The sequence below is a fragment of the Aphelocoma coerulescens genome, chromosome 1A, assembly GCF_041296385.1.
Source record: "Aphelocoma coerulescens isolate FSJ_1873_10779 chromosome 1A, UR_Acoe_1.0, whole genome shotgun sequence".
NCBI classification, from domain to species: domain Eukaryota; kingdom Metazoa; phylum Chordata; class Aves; order Passeriformes; family Corvidae; genus Aphelocoma; species Aphelocoma coerulescens.
In genome coordinates, this window is record NC_091014.1 from 204,239 (window position 1) to 219,925 (window position 15,687).

At 43.2% G+C, this 15,687-nt stretch overlaps 1 protein-coding gene across 1 annotated transcript; it reads left to right on the plus strand.

Annotated features, from left to right (window-relative positions):
• Positions 1-2,976: 2,976 nt before the first annotated feature.
• LOC138104444 (uncharacterized) lies at positions 2,977-13,216 on the plus strand. Its single transcript, XM_069003745.1, has 2 exons — positions 2,977-3,466; positions 10,401-13,216. Exon 2 carries the CDS (start codon positions 10,404-10,406, stop codon positions 12,747-12,749), a length of 2,346 nt encoding a protein of 781 aa, XP_068859846.1. The 5' UTR covers positions 2,977-3,466; positions 10,401-10,403; the 3' UTR covers positions 12,750-13,216.
• Positions 13,217-15,687: the final 2,471 nt, after the last annotated feature.

Sequence of the window (15,687 nt, forward strand, 5' to 3'; positions counted from 1 at the left end):
GGGAGGTGACACCTCATTTCAGAGATGTGGCATCCCACATGTGCCAGTCAGGTCCAGCCCCTCTCTCTGTCAGGATGGCCGGGCACCAGCAGTTCAGCTTTCTGTCTTTTGGCATTTAACCTACGGCCTGTTCCCAATTTATGGGCCTAGCAGGATGGAGCCAGGCTGCTCAGCCCCTCCTCAGCCTTGTGCCTCCCACCCCTACATGGGGCAAATAAAAGCTTCTTTATTCCATTGGAAATGCCCCTGTTTCAGCGAGGTGTATGCCTGGCTTCCTTCCCTGGTCGGTCTTGCAGGTGATAATGAACACAGTGCGGTGCTATTTCCTAGCTGAAGCCAAGGTGGGAAACCAGCTTTAGCCTCAGCATTTTTCATTTCAGACTCTTTTTCCTCAGTTATTTTGGATCTGTTCATGGTGAGGAGGTTTTACAATGTGTTGGTCCTTAGCTGAAGTATCGAAGAACTGAACAAACCAGTAATTTTTCCTTCTCTGACCAAATTCTTCTTACTTTTGAGGGGAGGAAGGAATGGGGGAGTCAAATTTGCGTTTAGGTTTTATGTTTTATTTCTGCCCATGGAACTGTTTGCTACTGAGCTGCGTGACCGTGGGTCTTTTCAGCACAGGACACTGATTGACATTGCATGTGTTACAGAGAGGAAGGGCATTTCCTGACGATTAATGGCAAGTTAGTTGGCCTGAAGTTCATTAACCTGAGCTAGACTGTTGGAAGGACTCTGTGTGGAATTGTATTAGAGGATCATCATAAACTAAAAATATATGTGACAATCTGGCCAGATTGCAATGAATCTAAAGACAGGACAGGGTTGGCTCGAGCTCACAGAGCAGCTGCCTCGAGTGTAAACTAACTGCCTTGTGAAAGCAAATGGTTTTTCACAGACTTTATTCAAATAAAAGGGGAAAAGGAAAAAAAAACCCAACCAAAACAAAGGAAGGTTCCCATTAGCAAAAAAAGCCTACATGAAAAAGTGAGGTTGTGAGCTATGGCCGAAGGCCCGAGTTTGGTGCTGATTCTCAATCAATTCAGCAAATGACAGTGCATTGACACAACTGGTTTTTTAGTCAAATTTAGTCCTGATTCTTCACAGTAATTTGCCTCAAGAAAATGAGCCCCATATCCTTTGGTGAGTTCCCTGTTGGCTGAGGCCCAGACCTTCAGGCCATGACTTCTCAACATACTTGCAGTGAGACTGGCTCCCTCTTAATTGCTTCTTTTTGAAGTATGGTTTGTCACTATCATCCTGCTGAAGATGAACAGGGCTGGTGTCTCATTTTCACATATTCTTCCCCCTCCTCCCCTCTCCTTCTTTTCCCCTTTTTCACCTCTAAATAAATTTCTTAAAGGCGATTTAACCCTGGGATGGTCTAATCCACTTCCGTCCTTCGTGGTCCACCCTCAAATAGATGTGTTGGCACAGAAGAAGTTAAGGGTGTTCTCTTAGGATCTGATACTGTAATAAAGGGAAGAGAAAGATGAAACAGGCATTTCATGTTTGTCTGTTTTCTCTCCATGTCATTTCATGAACGTGTACTCACGCTTGGCCAAGAGTAGTGCATTCAGACACTGAATATGAGTGTTGAAGAGGGGACTGAGAAGAAAGAAGCTTAGTGTTCTGCAATAGGAATTATGCTTTGGGGATTTTACGGATTGTTTCCCTCTTTTTCACCATCATGCTTTTCTTGCACACTTCCTTGTCTTTTGCTACTGAGCGAAAGTCTGGAGGCTCAGAAAGCCCATCTGAGCAAGATTTCCTGTGTCAGAGAGAACTGAAGGGATTCTGTTTCCATCCTTTCATGCCAGGAAGGATGAACTGCCTGTATCAGGAGGTGCTGAATTGGTTCTGGGTGCTGCTGTAGCTCACAGAATTGCAAGACCTAGTGCTGCAGGAGTTCAAATAACAGACCAGTGGAAAGGCTCAGGGGCCACAAGCTGTGCTGCATCTCTCATGGACTTGCGAGGAACCTCTCCTTTGGTGTCTGTGCAAGTGCTGGCTGCTGTGGGCACTAGGATTGCTCTTTTAATCAGGCAGCTCCAGTACCTTTCAGAAAAGAATTTTCATGGCACATCATGAGCCATTAATCTCTCGACTAACCATAACATTTCCTTACTCCTTGGTTTTCCAGCATTACTCAAACACTGACATTTGTCATTTCACCAGCCATCTCCCTTGACCTCTAGCATCAGGCACTTGCAGGGGGAAGGATCTGGTCTCACAAATATTTTCATACTCTGATCTCTGTGATTTATTAACCGTGAAGTTTTGCCTTCAGAACTCAAGATGCCGTTTCAAATAATTTCACGTGCAAAAGTCGAGTTATTGGGCAAAAGGGATCCTTGATAGCTGGGTACAAAGGACAGCAGGACTGCTGTTGCTGTTTTCTTTTCAACTCCTGTGCTGGCTGTGTGACCTTGAGGAAATAGGTTCATTGCAGCTTTATGGTTCCGTTTTTGCATAGGGAAAATAAGGGCAGTGATAATTGCTTTCGTTTGTAAAACACTTTAAGATTTATGGACTACGAATGATTCTTACTAAGTGAAAAGTGTTGCAAAGCTGGCTTAGTTACACACTGTGCTAACAAAATCCCATATCAGCCTATTGACCCCAGCCTGAAACACTCATTAAAGTTTATAGGACATTTTGGTGGATGAGTTGAGGCAGTTATTCTGCTGGAAATATCATACTGAAAGCACTTTTAAATCCATCATCCGCTTTGACTTTTTTCTCTATTAAAACTAAACACAACTGCTTGCTCTGTCCAGTTTTCTTAGTTTATTTATGAAAAGTTTTTGATGGATATGGATATGTACTCACTGTTAACTCAGCTTGTACCCCCATGGCATCTGAGACATTACAGTTCATTCTAGTCATAGCATAAACACACAATAGCTGTTGTACTGAGACAAAAAGAGCTATAAAACATATAAGATATCCAATGGACTGGTATTAACTATCAAGTTGCATGGTCACTTTTGAATGTCAGATGTTCTTTTTATGGATACTGCATTAATTTAATTTGTGCTTAAACTTTAGCTAGGCTAGACACTGGTGTCTGAAAAGTTTACATATTTTTCCAATGTCAAAATGTGTAAGTTTAGTATTAAGGAAACAAAACATATTTACTTGTACTAGAGGAAAAATACTTTTGTAGCAAAGAAATTAACTGAGGTGCTCCTTAAAGATAGGTCTGGCTTGCTTACAGAATTGTTACTTATGCAGTAAAGCAGATCTGCAGATGTTTTCTTTTTTTCTTCCAGATAAAACTTGGATTGTTTGAAAAGTGGGGAGATACTTCACCATAGTACAAAAGAAGATACAGAAGAGGAGAGCAGAATGAGAGCTTTGCAAGTGCCACGTGCCTGCAGCCTGCTGTCTTTAGTGATGCTGTTCCTTCCAGTCACTGGAATGTCAAAACAAAATATCCCAAGACTGAAGCTTTCCTATAAAGGTAAACTTTTCAGAAGTTTTTCTGATTCTGCCACTTTCGTTTTGATGTGATACTGCCAGCAGTTCTTTTGTATTACTAACCAGGAAATACATAATAGAAGCCTTAAAGATGGATGAATTCTGCCTCGGGGCAGTATTAAAATCTGGGCTTTTTGTTGTGTCGGGGCACATGTTTCTGAAGTATAACTGTCTTTTAAAAGTATTATTTCTGTTTGCTCCAAGAGGATGTTAACAGACTCTACATAAATTAGAGGGGAGTGGTACTTGAAACACTCTGAGGTGCATTGGAGACATTCCTATGTGGCTGGTGGGGATGATGTGAGACATGGAGGACGTTCACACCTTCCTACAGCATCAGAGGAAGTTGAGAGAGCTGACTCAAGTGTTTCAAGGGGACTGACATTTATTTTTGTAATAATTCTTTTTCTATCACTAAGTGGGTATGTTAAACTCTTCATAGGTGGTTTTCTTTCTCCTTGCCTCTTTGGATCACAAAAGCGTGTTTCTCTGCAGAATTTCTTAGTCTTGTGTGTAGTTCTTGTTAAGAATGGTACCGAGGGATTTCAACACAGACATATTTATGTATTAATGGACAAGTTTTTAAAGAAGGTAGATTTCTTTTTGCTTTGAATGTACAGCACACCTGCACAGGCACAGAGGTGTGTCACTGATACTTTCTTCTTTAGTGAAAACAAATGCTCTCCCATTAGTTATGTTTCAGCTGTGTCAGCACCTTGCCCTTATGGGAGCTATTTCTGCTCTGTTTTTCAAACTTATGTCTTCCTATGCATTGCAGAGTTACACTCAGGATGGTGTGATGGGACAGGCTGTAAAGCCTTCATTGGGGCTTATGATATGTTTATCATGAGTTTAACACCCAGAGAAATTTATTGAGTAAGCAGAATGACTTGCTATTTATTTACAAGCTTCTCTTTTGCTAGATTTGCGTGCCACTGGGCATGCTATTCCACTGTGTATATAAATGTGTTTGGATGTGTTTGTGTGAGAGAGACAGAGGAAGCAAGATCAAGGGATCTTGACAACATTTTTATTACTTTGGGAAACAGTTGCACTCACTGAAGCCAATGAATAGAGAAACTGAAAGACCTGACGTGAGTTACGAAAGTTAGCAGTAAAACCCTCCTAACATACAGCCGGCCTTCTCACAGCCAGGCCTTTTGAGATAATTCCCAAAAGCAGCATGTACCACATGGCGACGGCATTTATTGTGGATTTGACACTCACGATTAGTGAATTCCTCTCAACTTCAAAAGCAGATAGCCTTTGGCAAAATCCTGATGGATGCCTTTGGCAGGTAAAGAGGGGGAGAAAGAAAAATTATTGAGGTCAACACAGGGGAAAAAAAATGGCTGAAATCTTAGTTTAAAATAGTGGCAGAGACCTGCTGGGAACAGTTGGGGAAATGCCTGAGCTCGTTTAAAAAGATGATGAGCAGATGATTGATATTTAGGCCCTGACCCAAACTTTTATTAGCAACTTTATAAACCTTTCAGTTTGGCTTGAGGGATACCGTTTCCTGTCCAAACTTATTCACCTATATCCCCGTAGGGGGGGAAAATCAACAACAGATGCAGATGCAAAATAGCACATAAATCTTAATTTTGAGAGCTGTGATGGAACTGAAAAGTCGGAAGAAAGAGAATTACCAGAATTTATTGTGCTTTGTCTTACTTTCTTGGGGGGTTGGAAGGTGTATATTTTTCCACATGGAACAAGAAAAAATTTAATGCTGTTTTTTCACACTTATGTACTGTAAATGATTCCAGTATGGCTTATCATAATCAAACTATATATTTGTGTGTTGACAACAGGATATCACATATACTGAGTATTTAATATAGTTGTGAGAATTAAGTCTACCTTCCTCCCCCCAAATCTTTCAGACAAAACAATTCCAAGGTTTCTGAGAATAAGATGTAGGAGAAATGAACTGTTTTGCCAGTTGTCATAAAATTGTTAGTCATGTCACTGACAAGTCCTGGCATCTCTGTTCTTTGGAATTAATACTTGAACTATCATGAAGAGGAGAATACAGGGCTCTTCTCCTTCTTTATGGAAAACAGATGAGAACTGGCCACGTCAGGCAGTTCCAAAAACCTGGTCACATGTGTCTTTGAAGGGAAGGTTTCGTCTCCTTTCATGTGCAATGAGTTTATGGCATAGCTCCATCTTCCCAGAAGAGCTGAGCATTTGCTGGGGCAGGAGAGCTGGAAGTAAGCAGGACTTTGCAGTTACTGAATTTTCCAGTTGCATCAATCAGTGGTGGATGGAGGAAGAGGGAGAGGGTAGGGTGGTTAAAGATGTGTCTATAACTGCAGGAGTGCTTCAATAAACCACAGCATGTCAAAGCTCCTTTGTGTTCAAACAGCAATTAAAATTTTAGACCTTCTCTGAATGGCAGCTATAGGTTTCCTTCTTCTCAAGGTCGTCATCTTAACGAATGGGAATCTGTGCAGGAAATGTTAAGATATTCCAGTGAGTGATGTCGGGATCAATGTAAAGTCGTACAATGGATTTCCTTTATTGTTTGTCCCAGTCTAAAGATGTGTTCTAAAAAACTGTGCATGTATAAAACTAAAACTACACACAAATCAATTAAAATACGTTGTAGTACAGAATCAAAGTCATATATTCTCCACCTGTGTTAATCAAATCCACTATGATCTTTAATCACGTATCTCATCTTTTCACATTTTCCCATATCCATTAGTTGAAAAATACTCTTATTCACTCAGACTTAAGTTAGATACTTGTTCATGTCATTACTATCCCAGAAATTGTCACTCCTCTTGTGATGTTTTTAGGGTGCTCTCAGTGCATATACCTTACTTAATCTGTGTATCTTAGATACTTCTACAAGATTGAGGTGCTTTTATTACTGTAGTTTTAATATTAGGAGAAGGTAACAAACTGTCTTCTAATAGAAGATTAGGATCTTTAGAAAACCAGGGGATGATTTTGAGTAATATTCCATATTTTAACTCTCTTTGCCTAGTACTCTTTCAGTCTTAAGACCGACAGTGTGTATTTATCACTCATTTTCATGTAGATGGAGATAACCTGTGACCTTCATCCAAACTGCAGAACTCCACAACCACAGCTTCCCTAAGCAGCACATCCTTGTTGTCTGCTGCCTCATTTAACATCCTCATTCCAACCTCTAGAGCAGATGCAGAAGGTTTTCATACACCAGTCTAATTCATTCATGTCATTTTCAGGACAGCATCAGTTCTGTTACTAAAGAATGGAAGGCTCTGTGTCCTAATTCTCGTATGTTTAATTCATACAGTGTAGACAGTCTTGTTTCTGTTTTATCTTCTGAGTAATAATTTTTCCTAATTCATTGGGAGGTCCTTCCATAAATATCGTGTGTGTCTTTTTAGATTTTACTTCATAGGGAGAAGTAAAGAATAGCCAGACCCAGAATGTTGATTGCCTTCTGAGAAAAAGAAGAAAAAAAATCAAATTTTTCTCAATTTGTGGCTATCCTAAAATTTTCCTGCAGAAAGAGAGAAATTGCAAATTTAACCCTATTGATTTGATTTACTTGGCTGCTTTTCATGGACATTTCAGTAAGTGTAGTCTGTGTTCTCAGTGAATGCATTTATATTACCAAAGCGTGCACCCTAGTTTCTTGGCTGGGGGGCATGCACCAGGCCAGATTTGGGCATTGTCACCAGTGATATCCACAAACATGTATCATTCCCGTGTGGGAATGTGGCCATTCCCCAGAGCAAACCATGCTTACTTTGACAGCCGTGACTTGGTCAGAGGACCAGGAATCCTGCACTGTGACACAGTACAGAGGAATAAGCACGACTGAAGGCAAGGTTTGGCTTTTAAAGCAGGATTTACTTAGCACTGTTCAAAACGACTATGGTAGTAATTTAAATCTAATAAACAAAAGCATTATTCTCAGCTGGTTTGTTTTTCTCCATATAGAATGAATTAAGGTGGAGTCTCACTCTCACTGAAGTCATGGCAAGAGTTTTTCCACTGAAGTAAATTGAAGCGAGATCAAATTCACACTCCTCACTTTTTTCATCTTACCTAAGTAAACTAAAGACAGGCAGTTCTTTCTCCTCTGCTGAAGGATGACCGTGCTAAACCATCAGCTCCACGTGGCAATTAGCCATGTTTAAGGATTGTTTAGTTTCCCGCAGTGTTTTGCACACAGGATTTTCTTCCCCCTAAGAGTGATCCATTCTTAAAACATGGTGAAAAAGCAAACAGAGAACATTTTGGTGCCAGGAATTCTTTTGAAAATTTGACTGGGTGAGTACATTTCCTTAATGTTCAAAAATTATCCTTTGAACATGCTATTTAACAGTGTCAAGCATTCTGTTCTCTATATTGCTTTTGCTTTAAACCTGTTTCATTTTATAACTGATGAGATGCTTAACTGTTGCATCACAGCAGTTAGTTTGTTCAGTTTCAGTACAGCTGGCTTATTTCCATGTCATGCATCATTTAATTATACATATAAAACGTAGTTAAAACTGTACAGCTCACTTAAGCTGTCTGTGACACTGCAGTAATCCCAGTACCCTGACGGGGTGTTGCACAGCTATGACTGGTTGGAATGTGGTAAACTGGTGATGTGTAAGAGAGCCTAGAAATGAGCTTGCATTTTGCAGCTGTGCTTGCTCTACTAGAAGAGGAAGTAAAACCAGAAAAAAACTGCTCTTGTGGCAATATCAGCGTCTGTAAATCTGAATGCTTAATGAAAATCAAGGAAAATGTGCTGAGTGAGGAAGTGGTGCTTTTCCCTTGTTTGTCGTTTAATTAATTTTTGGTGGTCTGTTATTTGTCAGAAAAATCTATCTCAGATTCCTCTATGGAAAAACATGAAGTGTTTATGTGAGAGTGAAGATCCTAGTATTGGATGATTGTCTAGATATGCAAAAGACTTTGCCTGTTTTGTCTCAAAAATGCTTTCTGGAGGCAGTGATCATTGAGACTTAAAATGTACCCTAGCTTGAAGATGGATGGGTGCTGCTGTCCATGTGTATATGCCGTCGACTGAGTATAAACTTGAAGGCATTTATTACATCTTAGTAATGGGAAAAGCAGCAAATTTCTTGCAGACATTTTTTTTCCTTTTTTAAGCTAGTGAACTTGAAGGTCAGATTCAACTCTATGTTGCATTTTCTGTCATATAATTATCATATATATCATGTCCTGAAGAGCAGCCTCCAGTCAGTGACATCAACAGCTTACATAGCAGTTGAACTAAGAATAACCTTGGAGAACTGACCCATGTCAAGCTCTTATGAGTGTAAACTGTTGATGTCACTGACTGGAGGCTGTTTTTTCGTGATCACAGAAGGGCCTCAATTGGATAAAAGAAGAATTGTATTCAAAAAATACAAAACTATTCTGCTGAATGTTCACTTTACTGTATCTCAGAAGATGAGAGGAAACAAAACTGAAAGAGTAATACTTAACAAAGGATTTTTGCTCTCTTATAAAAAGAAGGACGGGACAACATCAAAAACAGCTTCCCTAGAAGAATGCAGGGAAGAGACATGATAAGTGGCATCAGCTTGGAAGAGGGATCAAAACTCTTTCTTTGATTACTTTTACTAATGACATCTGTTTAAGCAAATCCAATTCAGAGCAGTTTCAGAAATCCCAAACTTGTTCTCTTTCTGAGCACTATTTGGAGGGCACGATCTGCCTGACGTCAGTGTCTGTCTAGCAGTGGACATCTGTGGTCACTATGCAGGTGCTCGATTCACATCCTGTTTCTTTTTCCTCCCTCCCCATTTCTGCAGTTCCATTTCTAGGTGAGTTCCCCAAAGAAGAGCTGAGGAATATAGGGGATGACTCTTCCGTACTCACAGTCCTTTGGAGATAAATACACAGAGATAGCAGAAAGAGTCAGAATTTCCTTTATTTAACCAGCGCAACATCAAACAAGTCAGAGAGATTGGTTAACTCTGTTTAAGGCAGACAATTTTGAAGATGGTGGGAGTGACAGATGTACATCTTTGCTACAAATTTGAAAAAGGAGACATTCTACTTTCTGAACAAAATCCTGGCTATCCCAGAATTTTGCACTGTGTTGAACCATAGAGTTTTAAGAGCTGAGAGGTTGCTGAAGACACCAAAATTTTGTAATTAACTTACTGAGCCTCTTAAAGGAGGGTGTTAGATCTTCCTGTGCATCATTCAAGCAGCCTGGATTTCTTTCAGAAAGATTTCTCACTAAATCTGTAACAAAACATTAGCCTATATGACATACTGCCCCAAAAGTAATCAATATAAATATTATTAATAAAAAATGTCCCCCTCCAAGATTAAATAAAAGCTTACACCTATATACCAAGAGCATCCATGGATCATGTCACCCATATTTATATTTGACAAGGGTTTGTGTGGGAGGGCACTTGTGCCTGCTTTGTACAGGGAAGCTCTGGGGTTCCCAGGTTCACGACTGATGGGTCTGCACTTTGTGTCTCTTGAGGCTTTGGGTGCCCAGGGCCATGATGAGTTCCCGGGCTGGGGATGGTGGGTGGGGCTGGCCTGTGATGCGCTCTGGGGCCTGTGACAGCACAGGGGCCGTGTCACAATGGGGGCAGCTATTAAAGGCCCCATGGGTTGCCGCTGCCCCAGTAGAGCCTGGGCAAGCGGTGAGTGCACACAGGCGGTGGGGAGGCAGGGCTGGGGGAGGGCTGGGGCAGAAGCGCCGGCACCCGGGGCGTGTGTTCTGTCCCTGCATCCAGGGCCCAGCCCCTGGTTGGGAGTGCCTTGCTCAGGCTCGGTGCTTGCTGGGGCAGCGGTGCAGGCCTTGCCTCCTGCCAGCTGCCGGGGGCCCTCTCCTTCCTGCTGCCACGTCCCTGTGGCTCCTGCCCCCCACTGGCTGCCTCCATGCTGGCCCTACTGAACCCCTTCTGTGTGTCCTCTTGCAGACCATGGCTTTATTGTCATTGCTCTTCGTGCTCGTGCAAAGCCTGATCCAGTACCCCCAGCCAGCTGGGGATGGGCTGGATGAGGCCACGCACCGGCGAATGCAGGAGCGTGAGGAGCTGCTTGACCGCGAGATGGCTCGGCTGCTGCAGGAGCTGGAGCAAGGGCCCCTGGAGCAGCAGGACGAGGGCTGGGGAGCCCTGCTCTTTGGTGCCCTGCAGCAGTGGCCATTCTGGGCTCTTGCTGGACTCCTGCTCCTCTTGGGCCTGTGGTTTAGCTGCAGGAGGAGTCCTGAAGCCAGCGAAACCAACAGCAGCGGCAAGGACCAGAGCTCCTGCAAGACCTTGGGAGAGGAGAAGGAAAAAGAAAAGGAAGAAGACAGTTTGGATTCCAAGGGAGATGGAGAAACCATAGATGTGACTGTGGAGGCAGATGACAGCGGCAGTGGAAATGAAGGAGAAGGCAGTCCTGTGGCTGCAAATGAAGGAGACGATGATGATGCCAATGAACGAGATGAAGATGTGAAGTTGAAGAAAGACAGTGATGTTAAAAGTGACGATGGCCATGATGCAAAGAAAGATGAAGGCTGGAGTGATGGGAATATGCCAGGATACAATACTGCCGAAGGAAATGAACAAGAACCTGGCAATGTTACTGGAGGTGTGGAAGACCTAGATGAAGTAAATGAAGGAGAAAACAAGGATGTGAAGGTGGAGCCAGACAAGGATGCTGGAAAGGAAGACGGAGATGGAAATGAAGAAAAAACCGATGATGCGTATATGAAGGCAGGCAACAGTGATGATGTAAATAAAGGAGTATACGAGGTAGATGGAAAGGAAGAAAAAGCAGATGTGAAGGTGCAGGGAAGCAGTGATGCCAGTGAACAACAAAGCAGTGATTGGATTGGGCAGGAAGACAACAGTGATGGTGGGAAGGCAATAGACCACAGTGGGTTTGCTGCAACTGAAGAAAAAACCACTCACCTTGGAAATGAAGAGACCAGTGTTGCAAACAGAGATGAGAAACAGGGTGATGCAAATGCGAATGGAGAGAAGAATGAAGATGCAAAAGAAGGAGAACAAGGTCATGTGGCTGCCAGTGAAAAAGAAGGCTATGCTGGCAAGGGCAAAGGCAGCCGTGGTGGAATTGAAGAGGAAGAAGACGCCCGTGACGCTGGGAATAAGCGAGGGATCCTTTTAGTGGATCGCATACAGTGTCCCGTCGAGGACGTGGAGAAAGGTCGCTCAGTGGCAGCTGAGCTGATGGAGAGCTTCACGCGTGTCTTTATTGACAGCGTGAGCAATAGTTTCTACCCGGTGCCTCAAGAAGCCATTGGGGTGGGCAGTGCCTTTGAGGGTTGGAGTCCCCGTGAGCAGGATGGGGTGTACCGCATGCTGGTCCCACTGAATCCCCCACCGGGACACACCTTCCACCTGGAGCTGAACAGTGGAGGGCAGATGGCAGCAAGGACCTTCTGCGTCCGTGTGGAGCTGGTGTGCACGTGCGAGAGGGAGCAGCTGGGCGAGAAGCTGTTGTGCTTCCTGCACCACTCGCAGGAGGAGCTGCGGCAGAAGCAGAAGCCCAGCCTCCTAGAGACACTCTGCACCGGCTCCTACCTGGACGTGGAGAAAACCTCCCACTGGTTCTACCAGCTGGTGAGATGCTCGTGGCTGCATTTGCCTCAGTCGTACTCATGGCACTTGGTGTTTCAGCCCTGCAGCCGGTCCTGCCAATTCCGGCTGAGCAAAGGCAAGAAGAGCCTGGTGGTGAAGATGTTGTTTGGGGTGCGCCACGGGGACTCCGACATCTTTGCGGTCAGCCAGCCCACAGAGGCCCAGACAGGCGGCTCCAGCATCTTTGTGAGCAGCCAGCCCGCCGAGGCCGACTCCATCGCAAGCACAGCGTGGCCTGAGACGTACGCTGTGGCAGAGGCAAAATTCTTCCAGCACGTCGCCAGGCAGGTGCCGTGTGAGAGCTTGCACCTGAAATGCCTGCAGCTCTTCACCTGCATCCTGAGGGGCACAGGTTTTTCCAGCTCGACCTGGAAGACTGTGGTCATGCACGTGCTGACCACCGTACCGCTGTCCCAGTGGCGCAGGAGGGAATTTGCACGGCGGCTGTGGGACATCATGGCATACCTGCGCCGCTGCCTGCAGTTGAAACGCCTGGAGCACTTTGTCCTAGGCAACCAGAGGCTTCCTGCAGAGATCAGCTTGCCGCCGGCAATGCGAGCGGTCGAGCCGCTCAACCTCTTTGAGCACCTGGCCCAAGATCCGGCCGCCCACGCAGAGGCGATGCGAGCTTACGGTCAGCTGCGATTTCGCCTCTGGATGCTGCTCTCCGGCCACTGAGAGGAATTCCCTGCACAGAGCTGTGCTGGGGGGGCTCACACCCGATGGCAGCCACGTGAGCACTGCATAATTCTTCCTTTTTTCACTGGCAATCCTGAAGCTGCTTTCCTGCTCCCGTGGATGGAAGATGCTGCGGCACACGGATTCACTGTGCAGACACACATCTCTGCATTGCCCTGCCCTTCACCTTCCAGTTTACCACGGTGCTGTTGTGATGTTCCTACGTCTACGAGGCAGAAACTGGCTCCACCTGCACATCCTTACAGAAGACTACGAACTGAGAGAGGTTGCTTGGCACACCTCAAAGACATGAAACTGGCCTGTTAGGGACTTGATGTAGTTGTTCAGTGACCTGTAGCTCACTTTACCATAGGAGAATAGGTAGTCCAAATTTTTATAATAGGAATTCTTTATTAGCATTGCTTCCAGAGGTCCTTTATTATTATCAGTGTACAACTATTTTGCAAAGTTGGTCTTAGTTTAGGAAATTGAACTACCCTACTATAGTAGATTGTCTCCTTTTCAGTAATATCTGGATAGCTATGTTTGGAAAATTAATAAAAGGAGAGAAGTGTCTCAAATTGCCTGAAACGTGACATTCTTTATATTTAAGCCTCTGTATCTTAGAGAACGTCGTTCCTATATACCTGCCTGAAATAATGCCATTTTGCAAACAGAGATGTTGGATATGTTGCGTGTGCTCTCTCTTGGAGCAAACCCATAGAGATGCTTGAAGGTTGATGTGAAAATGCCCTGAAATGCCTGAAATTCTACAGCAGAGTACTCCTGAATTTTTTAGGAATCTTTGGAAAAGTGTTCTTTTCACAGTCACTTTTATGACTGTAATACCCTCCTGGGGAACAATTCCGTCCTGAAAGATGAACAGAGAAGTCCCTAACTGCAAAAACATGTGGTTTAGTACACAGCTCTTTTTTGGGCTTCTCATAACCAAGGTTTTAACACAAAACTGTGAACACAGAAAGTCATGTTTTCTCTATTCCCAGTTGTCTGTATCCTTTTGGAGAGGCCCTGCTGTTCTATGAATATTACGTTTTTCACCAGGCCTAATAGTATTGTATATCAATGAGAGCCACTTCACATGCACGGCTTTGTCCATGGTGACATGCAGCTAAACAAAATGTAATTTACTTCTTGCACTACATTGTAGAGATTGGTAGTAGTCCGGAAGTATTTATTCTCTTTGCCTTCATACCAATACATCTGGGGTCAACTGGTCAACTTTAAACTCAGCATACCTTAGGAATTGGATAAATTGCTGCAGTCATGCGAGAAATACTTTTCTTTATCCCAGAAATTTGCTTGAGTTTCTACAATGCCCATGTAAACCTTCACGTGTATTCTCCAACATGAGAAAGGACTTGCTCCTCCCTAAAGGCAAGTGATGCAACCTTTGTTCTTTCCTGTATATGAAAGTTATACAGCCTTTAGTTTCAGAGTCCTTCAAAGTTGTCTGTAACTGTTTTGAAAGTGGCTGAGATGTTCCCTTTCTGCTAATTTAGGCATGGCTTGTCACTAAAAAAAATCTGTACCTAGTCACAAAGGGCATTCTGATTCTGAACCAAGGGGTTCTACATTGCTGCATTGTGACAGCATGCTGGAGTTGAGGAATGGCAACATGGTCACCACACATGTGACTTGATGCTAACAAGTGTAAATATGTTTTATAAATGCAAATACATATGATCAGAACAGAATGAGATTTTTACTTTTGAAGTCTCTTTGCTGTGGCTCTGCTGCTGGAGATTTTATAAGTAAGCAATGATCATGCTGTTTTGAGCCAAGTCCACCGAGATACTGTGTGAAATGAATAAAACCCAGTCACTATTCCAGCTTCTATCAGTCAGCAGTGAAATACTAACCCAGAAGGGGAGTTAGCTGGATACTTAGTTAATCACCGGGCTGGAAAAAAAGTATTTAATTTTGAGGAAAACAGCAACTAGAGACCATAAACTGAGTGCTGAACACGTACTCGTGAAAGACCATCCCTGTAACTTTGTTACTGTACCTTGTGAGAATGCTGGTTCTGTGTTAGCCAGGCTGCAGAGATGCAGTGATTCAAATCAACAGCTTGCTCTAAGCTTGAGAATCATTGGGAAATGTGCTTTTCACAGTAAATTTTTCCAGTGCAATATCCTTGGTGATAGTAAATATGTCTCGCTGTGAAGGGAAATTTCAATGCGTAAGATTAAAATGCGTTGTTTTATAGACTGAGAACAATTATTAATCTAGCTGAAATTTAATCAACCCTCTGTTAATATTTACTGGTAAAGTTTTATTAGGTCATATTACAGTTATAATCTTATCAGTGGCCATGCTCAGAGTCTTATTTCCAAGCTGTTTTCAATAGTAGGTACCAAACGTGATTCTTCACCACTTTGCAGCTTGTGTTGTCATTTGCACCAGTAAGAAAGGAGTGTGCAGTGTTGTCATTTCAATCTGGAATATTCTACAGATGTTTTCCTTACGATGCAGTGAAAGAAATGATTGTACAAGGCATCAGGCAGGGTTCATTCCCACTTGGGCATTTCAGTCATGAGGCAGCATTTTCCCTCACTGTTGTAGCTGTTCTAGGTGGGTTTTTTTTTACTGAGAAATTCTAGAACTGTTAAACAACAGATGACAAATGTCCATTTGGGATGGTCTCTTCAGAGATCATTCCTTTCAAATAAGGAAACTGGAAGTAGACAGCAGTCTCAGTCATCGTCCTTCATGTATGTGGAGAAGAATCAAATCCACATATTTTTGCAATTGACACTCTTGCAGAGGCCCATGCTTTGCATGGCTTTAAGTGCTGAAAGTGCTTTAGAGCATTTGCACAAGCACAATTTATCCTTAGATCAAATTCCTGTGACTGCAGATGAGAAGGAATTTTTCCTCATATTCTGTATGCTAGTTACTTGTGTTCTGCAGGTGAGGA

Excerpts from the sequence above, each read along its gene's own strand:
- LOC138104444 (XM_069003745.1), top strand. The coding sequence starts at position 10,404 with ATGGCTTTATTGTCATTGCTCTTCGTGCTCGTGCAAAGCCTGATCCAG.